The sequence below is a fragment of the Vulpes lagopus genome, chromosome 15 (assembly GCF_018345385.1).
Source record: "Vulpes lagopus strain Blue_001 chromosome 15, ASM1834538v1, whole genome shotgun sequence".
Taxonomy (NCBI): domain Eukaryota; kingdom Metazoa; phylum Chordata; class Mammalia; order Carnivora; family Canidae; genus Vulpes; species Vulpes lagopus.
Window position 1 is genome coordinate 28,823,168 of NC_054838.1, and position 18,079 is coordinate 28,841,246.

The 18,079-nt window shown below is 37.1% G+C and overlaps 1 protein-coding gene across 2 annotated transcripts in view; it reads right to left on the reverse strand.

The window, feature by feature from the left end:
* Positions 1-18,079, reverse strand: part of INTS4 (integrator complex subunit 4) — a 110,220-nt gene that overhangs the window by 74,869 nt on the left and 17,272 nt on the right. For both annotated transcript variants that reach the window (XM_041730418.1, XM_041730419.1), the window contains exons 3-4: positions 16,132-16,249; positions 10,081-10,187 (exon numbers count right to left, since the gene is read on the reverse strand). In XM_041730418.1, coding sequence (XP_041586352.1) covers positions 10,081-10,187; positions 16,132-16,249 — 225 coding nt within the window. The remainder of the gene's footprint in view (positions 1-10,080; positions 10,188-16,131; positions 16,250-18,079) is intronic.

Consider the following 18,079-nt stretch of genomic DNA (forward strand, 5'->3'; position numbering starts at 1 on the left):
AGTTTATATAAACAATAATACTAGCACAATCAGTAGAATTTGCATAAAGCTTGAGATTAGTACTAGTATTGTATCAAGGTAAATTTCCTGATTTTCAGGATTGCATTGTGTTTATAGAAATGATATCTTTTTTTTTAAGATTTATTTATTTATTTAAGAGAGAATTTGTGTGAGTGCAGGGGCAGGAGGAATGGGGCAGGTGCAAAGGAAGAGAGAGAATCTTTTTTTTTTTTTTTTTTTTTGACGAGAGAGAATCTTAAGCGGGTTCCACACCCAGCACGGAGTCGCACATGGGCCCCAATTTCACAACCCTAAGATCATGACCTGAACTGAAATCAAGAGTTGGATGCTTAACTGAGCCACCCAAGTACCCCAAAATTGTATCCTTCTTCAGAAATACACTGTAGTATTTAAGTATTACTTTAGTGGAAAAGGGCATTATGACTGCAATGTACTGTTACATGGTTCAGGAAAAAATAATAACGTGTGTACAGAGCGATAATGATAAAGCAAATGTGGGAAAATGTTTACTATTAGTCAAACAGGAAGAAATTTGGAAATTCTTTTTTTTTTTTTTAAGTAGGCTTCACACCCAGCATGGAGCCCAATTCAGCGCCTGAACTCTCAACCTGATATCAAGACCTCAGCTGAAATCAAGAGCCAGTCACTCAACCCACTAAAGCACCCAGTTGACCCTACATTGTTTTTATAATTTGAGGGGTAAGTTTAAAATTGCTGGAGTGTTTGAATTTTGTCCCAACCCAATGCTTTCCCACAATTCTCTTTCTCACTGAAAGGTACCAGCATCTAATGTTGCTAGGGACTGCAGGTGAGGGGAGAATGGGAAGTTACTGTTTAACTCATAAAGTTTCAGTTTTGCAAAGTGAAGAGATAGGTGAATGAATGATGGTGATGGTAGTGTAAGAAAATATACTTAATGCCACTGAACTGTACCTTTAATAACTACAATGATAAATTTTATGTTATGCTTATTTTTTAAATTTAAAAAAATTTATTCAAATTTAAACCCCAAAAAGGTTCATGTGTATTTTACAATTTTTTTAATTTAAGAAAAAGTTAAATATAGGCTTACATGGCCCTAAAATTTTATTCCTAGGATAAATACCCAAGAGAACTGAAAACATACTTCCAAACCAAAACATGTAAACAATTATTCACAGCAGCATTATTCTCAACAGCCAAAGAAACAATACAAATGTTGAAAGAGTCACCACAATTCAAATTTAAGGGGTGAATTCTTTATAATAACAGCTTTACGGAAATATAACTCACATACCATGCAATTCAACCAGTTAATGTATACAATCCAAATGGTCTTTGGCATATTTATGTATGTGGCACAATCACCACAGTTAATTTTCCAACATATTCATCATTTCAAAGAGATGCCCTCTTGCTACCAACCACATATCCCTCTATCTATACTGGCCCTAAATACCTATTAATCAATTTTCTGTTAGATTTATCTGTTACAGGGATCCCTGGGTGGCGCAGCGGTTTGGCGCCTGCCTTTGGCCCGGGGCGCGATCCTGGAGACCCAGGATCGAATCCCACGTCAGGCTCCCGGTGCATGGAGCCTGCTTCTCCCTCTGCCTGTGTCTCTGCCTCTCTCTCTGTGACTATAATAAATAAAAAAATTAAAAAAAAAAAAAAAGATTTATCTGTTACAGAAATTTCATATAGACAGAATCATATATGTACATTTTTTGTAACTAGCTTTTTGTAACTCAACATGTTTTTGAGATTCATCCAGGTGTAGTGTTTATCAGTATTTTGTTTCTTTTTATGGTCAAAGAATATTCCATTGTATTTTGTTTTTTTTTTTTTTAATTTTTTTTTTTTTGTATTTATTTATGATAGTCACACAGAGAGAGAGAGAGAGAGGCAGAGACACAGGCAGAGGGAGAAGCAGGCTCCATGCACCGGGAGCCCAACGTGGGATTTGATCCCGGGTCTCCAGGATCACGCCCTGGGCCAAAGGCAGGCGCTAAACCGCTGCGCCACCCAGGGATCCCCCATTGTATTTTGTTTATCCATTCATCAGTTGTTGAGAAAGTCATTTGGGTTGTTTCCACCTTTTGAGTATTATGAATATTGCTGCTATAAACATTTATGTACAAATTTTGTGTAAGTATGCTTCAGTTTTCTTGATAGATACCTATGAGTGGAATTGCTGGGTCATATAGTAAGCCTATCTTTATTTTTTGAGGAACTGCTAAACTGTTTTCCAAAGCAGCTGAGGCATTTTACATTTCTACCAGAAATGGAGGAGAGCTCTAATAATACCACATCTCACCAAAACTTGATATGGTTAAACATCCAATCTTTCACTAAGCCTTTTTAATTTTTTTTTTTTAAGATTTATATATTTATTCATGAGAGACACACAGAGAGAGAGAGAGAAGCAGAGACACAGGAAGAGAGAGAAGCAGGCCCCATGCAGGGAGCCTGATGTGGGACTCAATCCTGGGGCTCTGGGATCACACCCTGGGCCAAAGGCAGATGCTCTACCACTGAGCCACCCAGGTGTCCCTGTTTAAGCCTTTTTTAGTATAACCATCTGAAAGGTGTGAAAGCACATCTCACTGTGGTTTTGATTTGTATTTCCCTAATGACTGAAGATGTTGAGCGTTATTTTGTTTACAGGCTACTTGTATATCTTCTTTGAAGAAATGTCTATTAAGATCTTTTGCCCATTTTTTGGTATTATTTTTTATTGTTAGGTTGTACGAGGTCTTTATACAGTCTAGACATTAGACATATGATTTGCAAATATTTCTTCCCATTCTGTGGACTCTCTTTACTTTCTTGATAATGTCCTACTAATCACAACTCTTCAATTTTGATGAAATCCAATTTATTTTTTTTGTTACTTGTGCTTTTGTCCTATCTAAATTCTATTGCCAAATTCATGGTCATGAAAATCGATAACTAGGTTTTCTTCTAAGAGGTTTATAGTTTTAGCTGACATATTTAGGTCTTTGATACATTTTGAGTTAATTTGTACATATGGTATTAGTTAAGTTTCCAAATTTATTCTTTTGCAGATGGATATCCAGTTGTCCAAGCACCACATGTTGAACAGTCTATCCTTTCTCCATTGAATGGTATTGATACCCTTTCAAAAATTAGTTGACCAGAGACACATGGGATTAATTTTGGGTTCTCAATTTATTTCACTGATCTTTACATCTATCTATTGGTGCTTAGGAGTAAGTTTTGAAATCTGCTAGTGGACCTGTTACTGTGTTGTTCTTTTTCCAAGGCAATTATGGCTCTTTTGGTTCCCTTTAAAAATCCATATAATTTTCAAGTACAAGTTTTATACTTCTTTTGTTAAATTTCTTAGTATTTTATTAGGGTTTGGGTTTTTTTTTGTATTTTATTAGTTTTGATGCTATTATAAATGGATTGTTTTCTTAATTTCATTTTCATATGGCTCACTGCAAATATACAAAAATACAACGAATTTTTTGAACACTGATATTGTATCCTGCAACCTTGCCAAACTTTATTACTTCTAATAGTTTTTTAACAGATTCCTTAGGATTTTTTATATATAAGGTCAAGCAAATAGGGATAGTTTTACTTCTTCCTTTCCAGGATGGATGCCTTTTATGTCTTTTTCTTGCCTAAGTGTCCTGGCTAGAACCTCTAGTACAATGTAGAATAGACACATGACACAAGAACATAGCTGGTTTGTTCCTGATCTTCCGTGAAGAAAACATCCAATCTTTCACTGTTAGTATGTCGGCTGTCAGTTTTTCATAGACGCCCTTTATCAGGCTGAAGTTCTGTTCTACTCCCAGGTTTAAGTTTGTTTGTTTTTTAAGATTTTATTTATTTACTCATGAAATATAGAGAGAGGCAGAGACACAGCCAGAGGGAAAAGCAAGCCCCATGCAGGGAGTCGGATGTGGGACTGGATCCCGGGACTCCAGGATCATGCCCCGGGGCTTAGGGCAGGAGCTAAACGGCTGAGCCACCCAAGGATCCCCTTAAGTGGTTTTTTAAAAAAAGATTTTGTTTATTTCAAAGAGTGAGCGAATGAGAGAGAGTGCCTGAGCAGGGGGAGGAGCAGATGGAGAGGGAAAAGCAGATTCCTCATGGAGCAGGGAGCCTGATGCAGGGTCAAACCTGGGACTCTGGGCTCATAACCTAAGCCAAAGACAGATGCTTAACTGACTGAGCCACCTAGGCACACCTTAAACTGTTTTTCTAAATATTTCATTTATTTATTTGACAAAGAGAAAAAAAGCAAGCACAAGCAGGGGAGCAGCAGAGGCAGAGGGAGAAGCAGGCTCCTCACTGAGCAGGAGCCTGATGTGGTGCTGGATCCCAGGATTTGGGATCATGACCTGAGCTAAAGACAGATGCTCAACCCACTGAGCCACCCAGCACCCCTAAAGTGTTTTTGTTGTTGTTGTTGTTGTTTTTTAAAGATATTATTTATTTATTCATGAGAGACACAGAGAGAGAGAGAGAGAGAGGCAGAGACACAGGCAGAAGCAGGGAGCCATACGTGGGACTCGATCTCAGGTCCCCAGGATCACACCCTGGGCTGCAGGCGGCACTAAACCACTGTACCACCGGGGCTGCCCTTAAAATGAAATTAATTGGATCTGTCAAATGCTTTTTCTAAATCTACTTTGAGATGGTCATGGAGTTTGTCCTTTATTCTTTTTTTAATTTATTTTCAGATGTTGAACCAACTTGCATTCCTGGAATAAATCCCACTTGGTCATGGTGTATAATTCTATTTACAAATAGCTGAATTTGATTTGCTAGCATTTGGGGGGTTTTTTTGGTGGTTTTTTTGTTCTTTTTTTAAAGATTTTATTTATTCATGAGAGACACAGAGAGAGAAGCAGAGACACAGGCAGAGGGAGAAGCAAGCCCCATGCAGAGAGAGATCCCGGAACTCCGGGATCATGCCCTGACCCAAAGGCAGATGCTCAACCGCTGAGCCACCCAGGTGTCTCACTTTTGCTAGCATTTTGTTAAGGATTTTTACATCTATATTCACAAAACACATTGGTCTAGAGTTTCCTTCTTTTTTTTTTTTTTTTTTAAGATTTTATTTATTTATTCATAGAGATGGAGAGAGAGAGAGAGAGAGAGAGAGAGGCAGGGACACAGGCAGAGGGAGAAGCAGGCTCCATGCAGAGAGCCCGATGTGGGACTCGATCCAGGGTCTCCAGATCATGCCCTGGGCTGCAGGCGGTGCTAAACCGCTGCGCCACCAGGGCTGCCCTAGAGTTTCCTTCTCATGTGAGGTCTTTGTTTGGTTTTGGTATTACACTCATACTAACCTCATAGAATGAGTTGGGAAGTGTTCACTCTTTAATTTTGGGGGGAAATGAAAAACTGGAGTTCCTATTTAAATGTTTGATATGACGCCATCTGAGTGTGAACTTCTCTTTGTCGGTAGGTTTCTGTTTTTTCATTACTAATTTAATTTATTTATAATAGGTCTACTCAGACTGTCTACTTCTTATTGAGTTAGTTTTGGTAGTCTGTCTCTTTGTAGAAATTTGTCCATTTCACCCATCTAGAATTCTATTAGCCTACGATTATTCATAGTATCCTTTGATAATCTTTTTTATTTCTACCACATTGCTATTAACATACTCTCTCTCTTCTAATTCTAGCAATTTGAATCTTCTCTTTCTTTCCTGATCTTATGTAACTAAAGGTTTGTCGATTTGATCTTTTCAAAGAACAAGCTTTTAGTTTCACTGATTTTTTTCTATTTTTTTTCTATTCCTCTCTCATTAATTTCCACTCTAATATTTCTCATTTCCCTCTATCTGCATGCTTTATATTTAGTGTACTCTTCTTTTCCCAGTGTCTTAAGAAGGAAGGTTAGGTTACTGATTTGGGATCTTTTGACTTTTACCATAGGCACTTAGAGCCACAAATTTCCCTCAAAGCATGCATTAGCTACAAACCATCAGTTTTCTATATTGTATTTTCATTCATCTCCAAGTATGTTCTAATTTCTTTTGATTTATTCTTTGACCTGGTGGTGATGGGAGTATACTGTTTAATTTCCACATATTTAGAGGTTTACAAAATTTCTTTCTGTTACTGAATTCTAATTTAATTCCATTGTGGTTGGAGAACATACTTTGTATTATTTCTATCAAAAAGGTGAATGTGGGGCATGTGGTTGACTCAATGGTTGACCATCTGTCTTGTTTCAGGTCATGATCCCAGGGGTCCTAGGATGGAGTTCCACATCAGGCTCCCCTGCAGGGAGCCTGCTTCTCCCTCGCCCTATGTCTCTGCCTCTCTCTGTGTCTCTAATGAATTAAAAAAAAAAAAAAAAAAGAATGCTACTCTGCGAATCTTATTTTAAAGCACATTCATGACAAAAATCACAGACAAAATGCCATTAGGCAATATAAATACTAACCATAGCTATGTATCATACTCTTTATTTACTTGAGTCTGCAAAATTTTTGATAGATTTACCATTTTCAAATGGTTCAAATTTTTTAGTCCATTTTGAGTCTCTACAAATGGTAAAGAAAACATACAAAAACCCCACTTAAAAAATAGCAAAGAACATGAGAAGTTTATTCTGAAGAGAGGAAACAGAAATGAAAAACAAGTATGAAGCCTCACTAGTAATCTTTAAAAATGGAAAATCTTAAAATAATTATTAAAGAATGAAAAAGAAATTTAAAGAAAAACATTTTACTTCTACCAGATTAACAGGTTTATCTTCTGCTTTAAAATATTAATATTCATGCCTCCTTTGTCATGCCATATATAATCATGGGTTTATTTCTGGGCTTTCTAATTTTTTTTTTAAATTTTATTTATTTGAGAGACCCAGAGAGAGAAAAGCAGAGACATAGGCAAAGGGAGAAGCAGATTCCATGCAGGGAGCCTGATGTGGGACTTGATCCCGGATTTGGTATCACGCCCTGAGCTAAAGGCAGATGCTCAACTGCTAAGCCACTCAGGTATCCCTGGACTTTCTAATCTGTTCCATTGATCTACATGTCTATTTTTGTGCCAGTACCACAATTTTGATTATTACAGCTTTGCAGTATATCTTGATATCTGAAATTGTGATACCTCCAGCATTGTTTTTTCTTTCTTAAGATTCTTTTCGCTATTCAGGGTTTTTTGTGGTTCCAAACAAAAATGTTAGTATTATTTGTTCTGTGTAAAATGCTGTTTGTATTCTGACAGGGATGGCATCAAATCTGTAGATCACTTTGGGTAATATGGATATATTGCAGAATACATTACAGGAAAAAGACAGTAATGAATGACGTTGGGAAGACTGGACAGCTACATCCAAGAGAATGAAACTGGACCCGTTTCTAACACCATACATAAAAATAAACTCAAAATGAATTAAAGACCTAAATGAGACCTGAAACAACAAAAATTCTAAAAGAGAACATAGGCAACAATTTCTCTGACATGGGCCATATCAACAATTTTTCAGAAATGTCTCTTAAAGTAAGGGAAACAAAAGCAAAAAATAAACTAGTAGGATTACATCAAAATAAAAAGCTTTTGAACAGCAAAAGAAACCATTAAACAAAATGGCAACCTACTAAATGGGAGAAGATATTTGAAAATGATATATCAAAAAGGAGTTAATATCCAAAATATATTAAGAGCTTCTACATTTCAACACCAAAAAACAATCCAGTTAAAAAATGGCAGAGGACATGAACCGACATTTTTTCCAAAAGAGACATACAGATGCCCAAAAAATGCATGAAAAAGAAGCTCAACATCACTAGTCATCAGGGAAATGCACATGAAAGCCACAATGAGATATCACTTACACCTGTTGGAATGGTTAAAACCCAAAACACAAGAAATTAAGTGTTGACATGGATGTGGATCATACATTGTTGATGGAAATTTAAATTGATAGAATCACTGTAAAAATAGTATGGAGGTTCCTTAAAAAATTAAAAAATAGAAATACCATATAATCTAGTAATTCTACTACTGGATATTACCCAAAGGAAATGAAAACACTAATTTGAAAAGATATATGCTTCACTATGTTTATTGCAGCAATGTTTTCAATAGCCAAGATATGGAAGCAACCTACGTGTCTGTCAACAGATGAGTGGATAGGGGAGATACAGTGTGTTTGTGTGTGTGTGTACAAGTGCAGCCATGTACATACACACATATGTGCAGCCACATGCACACACACACACAGACACACACACACATAATATCTGCAAGGATATTATGCAGCCACAAAAAAGAATGAGACATGCCATTTGCCACAACATGGATGGACCTAGAGGGTATTATCCTAAGTGAAGTAAGTCAGAGTGAGAAAGACAAATAAATACCAACTGATTTCACTTACACGTGGAATCTAAAATAAATCTAAAATAAATAAGTAAACAAGCAAAAAGCAGAATCAGACCTATACCTCGTTTGTTCTGTTTGGGGAAGCGTTGGTGGGATGGGCAAAATGGGTGAAGGGGAATGGGAACCAAAAAACCAGTAATATCCAATGCTAGACGGATACAGTGAAATTAGGCATTCTCATACACTACTGGTGGTCCTATAAACTGGAACACTTTGGGAACCAATTTGGCAAGAAGTATGAACAGCCTTAAAAAAAATTAAATGCTTTCAACTAGTAATTCTACTATATATAGGAAATAAACCTAAATACAGAAAATATTTTAGACTAGCAATAATCACTGCAGTATTATTTACAATTTAAAAAGTGGTTACAATATAAATATCCAATAATAGGAGAATGGTTAGGCAAACTGTGGCTTAATTATTGAACAAAATATCATGCATCCATTGAAAACGTCTACAAAATATTTACAGTATAAAAATACTTCTGTTATAATGTCAGTGAAAAAGCAAAATGCAAAATTTTATATAAATTATTAGAGCTATATTTTTTTTTAAATAGCAAACAATCTATGTACAGAAAAAAATTAGAAAGCAATATACCAAAAGGTTAATAATGGTCACTTCTGGAGAGTAAATTAGAAGTGTAGTTCTTTCTTTAATCTTGAATATAATCTTGAATAATAATTTTTATAATAAAATGTTTATTTAGAGCAAACTGAAGAAACTGCTACCTCAAGCACAACAATCCACTTCAAACACTTTTCTCACAAGCATAACCTCACAGATATGTTACTCTCTCAAACACATAATCCCTATTTTTTTCCAGTTAGGCTTTTAATATTGTACTTGCCCAAGTCTTTTTGGTTTGTTTGTTGTTGTTGCTGTTTATTAAGATAAATGAAACATTCTTTTTCCTGGGGCTTAGAAATAGTTTTCTAATTCCATAAATACAATACTCTTCCACAATTCAAACACATTTGTCTTCTTATATTCTCAAAAAAAAAATTATCAGAAAGATTAAAAGTAAAACAAATTCTACATGGTTTAGAAGCTGCTGTTATATACATAAGGAGGCTAATTAATAGCTGCAAATTAAATCAGAAGGCTAAGTAATATACACAGATGTATTTTATACTTGGGGGGGGCGACTAAAAAAATCTTCCCAAACACTTGTTTCTTTGTAGTTGGTCTGTTTATTGAGGCAATAAAGCATAATAAAAAGATGGGCTTTGGAATCAGAGACACTAGAGTTTATACCCTGGTTCTGTAATTTCCTAGCTCTGTGAAAGCTTGGGCAAGTTAAACTCCCTAAACCTCAATGCCCACTTTTGTACAACAGGGATAACAGTACTCACCTAAAGGACTACAGAGAATACATGAAAAGCTGGATACAAACTACCCTAGTAAACAGAGTACATGTATTAAGCACAATATACATGGCAGCTACGATAGTAATTTTCATTTCTTTTGGGAGGATGAGGAAGTTCATTTTATAACAAGTTCCTCAGCTTTATAACTATTCCAACATCAAGAAACAGAAGATAAGGCAGCTCTTAAAACCAGTAAGCGTCCTTGCCAATTCTCAGTTACAGATTTGGATTGGAGCTAAGCAGAATTTACAGCTCATATTACCTCTTCAGGCAATGTAAACTAGTAAGAAAGATGCGTATCTAACCAACATGCTCTTACCTTGCAGGCTACATCAACTAATCGTATCTGGATAGCTTGATTCTCTGGGAGTTTAGTGCCAATTGCAAGCAAGGTGTCCAACAGTTGAGCAAGGACTTGATGAGACTCTAGAAAGGAAGATGAAAAGTTGGATTGCAGAATTTCAAAAGGAGATCACGAGAGAAACTAAATTTACTTGGGTAAAAAATGTAAATTTTGGTTAGCTAAGTTCCTCTCCTTGATCCTTGATTCCCCTCAACCAAAAGCTAAGTTCCTAAAGGGATCATGTCTAAAACTTTGAATCCGGGGCACCTAGGTAGCTCAGTCAGTTAAGCAGCTGACTTTGGCTCAGGTCATGATGTCAGGGTCCTGGGATGAAGCTCCACATGAGGCTCCCTGCTCAGTGGGGAGTCTGTTTCTCCCTCTCTCTCCTCCTTCTCTCCTCTTCTGCATCTCTCTCCTTCTGCCTCTCTCCCTGCTTGTGTTCTCTGTCACATAAATAAATAAAATCTTTAAAAAGTAATAAAAATTAAAAAAATAGAACTTTGAATCCTCCATAGGATTGGTCACAGTACTCCAGAATTGTTTAGTGCCAGATTAACTAACTCAAGGTCTTTTCATGGTCTTCCAGATAAAATCCAAATTCCTTAGCAAGGCGTACACATACATACATACATACCAGTCCCTCCAGAGGTTTAGCTCTGTCTGCATCTCTAGTCTCATCTCTTAAGTCTCCTCTAGCACCCTTTTCTCTAATTACTTATGATTTCATGCCCTACCTTTGCTCAGGGTAACTTCCCCCGAGAAGGCCTCCACCCACACCCAAGTCCATTCTCAACCCCACTCCCCAAGAAGCACCTACAAATCATGAAGTATTACCTGCTATACAAAACTTATGTGTCTATTTTAACTTACATAATAAAATGTGTAGTTACTATCTATTCATAGGACACTAATTTCCTTTTACCATTATTAAGACAGTCTCTTTAAATTAACTAAAACAAAAAAACAAAAAAACCTGTCCATTTAAGAAAAATATTAAGTAAACTATAGTACACAGGTGAAACAAGTATGTCAAAAATGGTGTGTATAACATATAAAAAAGACTAAAGCTCAGAAAACATTGGCAGGGCACCAGGCTGGCTCAGTCAGTAGAGCATGCAACCCTTGATCTCAGGATTGTGAGTTCAAACCCCATGTTGGTTGTAGAGATAACTTAAAAATAAGATCTTAAAAAACAAAAACAAAAAACAAAAAACTGGTTACATAACCTCTTAGTAAAACTTCTAGTTAAATATAACAGATTGAACACATCTTTTATTACTTTTTCCTAAAACTTCATTAATATAAGAGTAAAGAAATCAGAAAGGTATAAACCTACAAAGACCAAAAAAAAAACCCCACAAAAAAATTAAAAAAAAAAAAAAAAAAAACCTCTGGAGAATAAAGATCAAATTTTTCAGAGATGGAAAGCATCACAGATGAAAAAAATCTTTGGCAAAATGGAGAACTCTAATTAAAAGCCTACTGAGAAGGATAACCTTAAAAAGCAAAAAAATTTTAGCCATACCCCCTAGAAGGATTCAGGAACTGGGAGATTTAAAGCAACACCAATAAAAAGCAAAAAAATGGGGATAAGGTAGGGATTTATCTAAGGTCTCTGTAAGAAGCCAGTTGGATCTCTGCCTCTCTCTCCCTATACTATACATTCAAGTTGCCACTAAAACAAAGGTTTATTATAGAAATAGACCAGAAAGGACCCAATTTGGGGGATACCAGATAAGGACTGGGAAGAAGACATAGTCAAGGAAAGGAAATTGAGAGAGTAACATACTGATAAATGAAATACTTTCTCCCCTCGCTAGCCCCCCTTCAAGAGATTTGACTCCAAAAACTTGGCAGCCAGGCATCTGTCTTCCTAGCAGAAGATTCATGAATTCCAAAATGGAAAAACTGATGGGCCCCACAGGAAAACATGAAAGACTATAAAATTTAAAAGTCCTCCTAAAGAGGGTCATCCTACAACAGAGGTAAGCCCTGTCCCTTAACACAGAACTACCAATTAGCTTTTTAGTGTCGCGTCTTAAATTTAAATGCAAAACCAAAGATCCTCAATAATTTCCAATACAAAAGAGGCCACAAGGAGTAAAGGTACTTCAAGAAGATAGAAGAGACATGAAGAAATTTCCAATGCTACCACAACACCCTTTAATTTATTTGTACAAAATGATTCTACATAACATCCATGAAAAGTTACCTTTTTAAGCTTAACTCTTGCTCCTGATAAATCACAAATCTAACCTAAATTTTAAGTCCCAGTCTCTTTCCTGAGTTCCAAACCTACATTACAACTGCAAGTTGGGGGATCCCTGGGTGGCGCAGCGGTTTGGCGCCTGCCTTTGGCCCAGGGCGCGATCCTGGAGACCCGGGATCGAATCCCACGTCGCGCTCCCGGTGCATGGAGCCTGCTTCTCCCTCTGCCTGTGTCTCTGCCTCTCTCTCTCTCTCTGTGTGACTATCATAAAAAAAAAACAAAAAAAAAAAAAAACTGCAAGTTGGATGGACATCTCCACAGTGATAATAAATAAATCCTCAACCTCTCTTCTCTAAATGATCTAGTTCATCAAACCAAATTCCTCAGAGCCATAAAATTATCTTTTTTTTTTTTTTTTTTTTAAGATTTATTTATTCGGGATCCCTGGGTGGCACAGCGGTTTAGCGCCTGCCTTTGGCCCAGGGCGCGATCCTGGAGACCCGGGATCGAATCCCACGTCGCGCTCCCGGTGCATGGAGCTTCTCCATCTGCCTATGTCTCTGCCTCTCTCTATCTCTCTCTGTGACTATCATAAATAAATAAAAATTTAATAAAAAAAGATTTATTTATTCACGAGAGACACGGAGAGAGGCAGAGACACAGGAAGAGGAGAAGGAGGCTCCTCACAAGGAACACAATGTGGCACTCGAATCCAGACTCCGGGATCACGCCCTGAGCTGAAGGCAGATAGATGCTCAACCACTAAGCCACCCAGGTGTCCCTAAAATTATCTTTCTAAAACTAGACTTGATCATTCCATGCCTTTGCTCAAAAAAACTACATAGCTCCCAATGCCTACAAAGTTACATTCAAAATCCTCAGCACTCCAGACTACCTATCCTTTGGCTTTAAAACATTTTACCAGTTTTTCCTCCTAAAGCCCCTCACTCCATGATCTCTCATGAAACAATTCAGTTTTTCAAATATCTCTTATACTTTCCCAGTTCTCTACTTTTTATCATAATGTTCCTACTTCTTGGCAGTACTCTTGCCCATATCTGCCTTTCCAAATTTAATTCTTCACTAAGCCTTTCTAGACCCCCCTTTCCCCGTCAGCACTCATTTCATCCTCTCTTCTGTTCCCACAGTATTCTGATTATACCTCCTATACAACAAACTTTGTGTCTTCATTGCTGGTGTGATATGTACTAGAGAAGCAGATACACCCAACACCCTCAAAGTGACTAAGCTCAGTTCTTGCCAAGGAGTTGCAGAACTCATATACTGATAAACTGAAATGAAAGACTTCTGGTCCAGAGGGTGGCCCATACTGTTGGATTTGAAAGTGCACACTAAACTGATAAATCAAAGACTCCTAGCCTGTGCCTTATTATAAGCCACAGGGAGACTTTAGTAATCACTTTATCTCCCTGGAGTTCATGTTGCTCAACAACAAAATAAAGGGCATGAACTAGATGATCTTTATGGTCCCTTCCAGTTCTATCTTCTACTCTGAATCTAGGTAGGCCAGGAACTAAAAACCAAAAGGAGACTTAGATTAAATCTCTCAGACACATTAGGATAGGGGTGCCTGGATGGTTCAGTCAGTTGAGCATCTGACTAGTGGTTTTAGCTCAGGTCATGATCTCAGGGGCATGAGATCGAGGGATTGTCTCTGAGTTCCATGACCATTTATTCACTCCGCCCAGCGTAGAGTCTGCTCAAGATTCTTTCCCTCTCCCTCTGCCCCTCCACTCACTCTCGCACACACTCACATGCGTGCATGCGTGCTCACTCTCTAAAATAAATAAATTCTTTTTAAAAAAAGAAATCTTAGAAAGTTTAACAAAAAGCAAAACAGCTATTTCCATGTATACTGCATAATTTGAGTCTCCTTCTTTTTTAAGGTTAGGATGAGATTTGCATCCGAATTAACTCTCTTATCATGTTTCTATTTTAGAGGTAAAGTGTTTCAGTTAAACCATGGTCTATAAGAAAAAGCACTGCACTAAGTTCTCAGTTCCACTACTCTTTAGATAAATGAACTCACTTCAACTCGCTTCATCTCTCTAGGACTTAATTTCTATCATCTGCAAAATGAAGGCATTAGACAAGATGATCTCTGTAAGGCCATTTATAGCTGAATAAGTCTATAGTTCTATGAAATCCCCATTCTTAGAGTGTGAAATTCTTACAGGTACACAGCTAGTAGCTTCTATAAGAACTTTCCATGGGAAAAAATGGATGCTTTTTTTTTGTACTGAGGCAATGTAATTGTTTTGGTACTTTTAAAACAAATGGATCTTTTTTTTTTTTTATCACCATCTACAAGAGAAAAAAATTAGAAACATGCTACTGTATCTATTGGTATTTAACATATTATCAACACCTCAAATATTATGAAGATGATATAGAAACATGGAAAAAATTGTATATAATGTTGAGTATAGTAAAACAAAAAAACAGTACATTCCCTATAAATGTATATAAGTTAAAATAGGAAGACACTGTTTTGGGCAGCCCAGTTGGCTCAGTGATTTAGCGCCGCCTTCAGCCCAGGGCATGATTCTGGAGACCCAGGATTGAGTCCCACGTCAGGCTCCCTGCATGGAGCCTGCTTCTCCCTCTGCCTATGTCTCTGTCTCTCTTTGTGCATCTCTCATGAATAAATAAATAAAATCTTTTTTTAAAAAAAGAAAACACTGTTTTAAGGTAGTAGCAGAAGTATTTTTAAAAATTTTTCTTTATTGTCATTATAGTAGTGTTTCATTAAAATAGACTCCCCTCTGGAAAAAAAATTTAAAGGCATAGTCTTTGTCTCCTGTGAACTAAAAGTCTTGGGTCAAAATTCAGTATAAGTTAAATTTTAATATGAAGTTATTTCTAACAAAATTTTTTAAATTCTCAACTTCAGCCAATGGGCCACATATGTAAGATATTTGTAATCATTAAACATTGTACAATAAATGAACTTGGATTGTCTGAGTTCCCTGGCCCTTTATTACTCTTATAACCTCTTACATTTATAAATTAAATATTATCCAATATTTATTTTTTTATTTTTTTTATATCCAATATTTAAAGTCATATTTTCTAACTATGTATACCCCAAATGAAATAAAACTGTTCTTTGAAACTATAACCAATTCAAACAAAATTATATTTTTAGAAAACAGCAACAAAGGGTTTCTTTGTATTTAATCTTAAAATAAATATTAAAGTGAGGCACCAACTCTGTAACAGAATCTTGTGCATAAATTAAACCAGATAAATAATCAAAAGAATTTTAAAAATGAAATAGTTCTCCATTTTACCTAAAAGCAATTTTAGTGGGCATTTTAGTGGGCATCCATGAGGAACAAATTGGACAACAATAACATGTGAGAGCTAGATGTCACTTTTATACAGGAACTAAATTCTGAAAGACCACATCATCAAGACAGCACCTCTCATGGTTTGAATTAGTATGGTACAGTCAACAAAATATCACATACATACAGAACATCACTCTGTTACATACGATGTAACCTTGAACAAGTTAGTTAGCTCCTCTGAGCTTCAGTTTCCCCACTGAAAATACAGGGACAACAATAGGTATCTTCCATTATATGTATATGGCATTTAGTAAAAGTCAATAAATGATAGCTATTAAGAGACAAATCTGCATTTATCTCTAATGTAAATATATGTACATGTTTTATTGAATCATCCTCAAATGCCTTTTCAAAAACCAACGTAAGAAAGTTTCATCCTAAATTCTATATAGACGGAACTAAAGATTTCTGCTCTGATTATATAGCTTTTAAATTGCAACTTACTTTCATTCTGCAGGATGTTAATGGCATCATCCATAATGCAGTCTGGTGAAAATCCTGCAGTCTTTGATAATAAACCCAACAATGATGCAATTTTCAGTCTCACAGATGGATCATTCTCCTGGAAAAAAAGAAGCTGTTGTTACCTTGATGCTCTAGGCTGTTAACCAACTGAGTAAATTAACATCTCAAAAGTGATTCAATGATCCAAGTATTCTACAACTTTATTTCTGAAAAATTAACCTTATAAACTTCAGAGGAAAGACCTTTTCTCAATCAGTGTTATACCTAAACACTGCCAATTGAATGGGAATTTTTCTATGCCTTCCTGATACCATTACCTTCTAACCAGAAACATGCTTTTAGAACACCCTTCCTCCACTGTGCCGCTGTATCAGACATGAAGTGCAGCAAGTTGCACCACCAACACTGCTAGCAAAGGGCACCCAACACTGCTGACAGCACCACCCGTCCTGGAGCCCCAGAGCCCCAGAGCCCCGGGTAACTGGTGCTGCAGCTAACTGCTGCTATCACCAAAACTATCTCTCATCCTCCCTGCTTTTTTGGATCACCACATCCTGATTAGAAGTCTGAGGCAGGTGAATCTAACTGGCTGGGTCTAGGGCTCATACATGGGCCCCAGGTGGAAGGGAGACTAAGAAATGAGTCCTCTGTGGGATGCCTGGGTGACTCAGGATCCCCGCAGGGGGCCTGCTTCTGGCTCTGCTTGTGTCTCTGCCTCTCTCTCTCTCTCTCTGTGTCTCTCATGAATAAATAAAACCTTAAAAAAACAACAACAACAAAAAAAAGGAGTGTCTGGCCCTTTTGGCCACATTATTGGGAGGTGGTCTCTAATTTGCACCAAGATTCCTATAGTGAGAAATTTCCCCCAAAGTAAAAAAGGAATGCATCCTTTTGTTCATCACTATATCTCAGGTACATAGCACCATATGTGGCACTATGCAGATATACATATTGAAATACACACACACACACTAGAAATAGGAAAAATAAAAAGTACCTCACCAATGCTAGGATTAAGTCAGCACAATTCTCTACCAAAGAAAAATTACTTAAATGTATGCTCAAAAGATGAAGTGCCTTCTATTTTTTTTGAAAAAAATTTTATTTATTTATTCATGAGAGACACAGAGAGAGGCAGAGACACGGGCAGAGGGAGAAGCAGGTTCCTCAAAAGGAGCCCAACATGGAACTCGATCCCCAGAACCCTGGGATCACGATCTGAGCCGAAGGCTGATGCCTAACCACTGAGCCACCCAGGAGTCCCAATGAAGTGCCTTCTAGATATGACCAACTCTCCAACCTCCTACCTACAGTTTCTAAGGAAGTGACAAAGCACACCAAGGAGGCCTGAAGCAGGAGAAGCAGCAACAGATTCTAGAATTCTGGCGCCACTTACCATGTATATAGCCTTGATAAAGTCATTTTCTTGGGAACTTAACTGCAGGGAAGAGAAAGGGCTTTGAAATTAGCTAAATCTAGGTATAAAGCCTGGACCATGTCTTAACATAAGCTCTATGTCTTGAACAGGCTAATTAATGTGTCTAAGCCTCGTCTGTGACACGGAACTAATCACCTCAGGGGACACGGAGAGGAAAATGACTAGCACAGGAATGGCCCACAGGAAGCAGAGATTAGTGCTCTCCTTCCTTCCTCTCTCTGATCATCAGTCCTTTCATGCAAAGACTAAGAAAACCTGAACTGCAGGCACCTCTATGAATATGGGAAATTCCACAAGGTACATGCCCTGGTTTTTAAACAAAAAAATAAATAAAAATAAAAATAAAAATGACATGGGAATGAAAATAAAAAGGTGGAGGGTGAAAATAACTACAGATTTTTAAAAGAAACTTAGAGATTGATAAATTAACCAAATGCAACATGTGGGCCTTTGGCCCAGGGCGTGATCCTAGAGACCCTGGATCGAGTC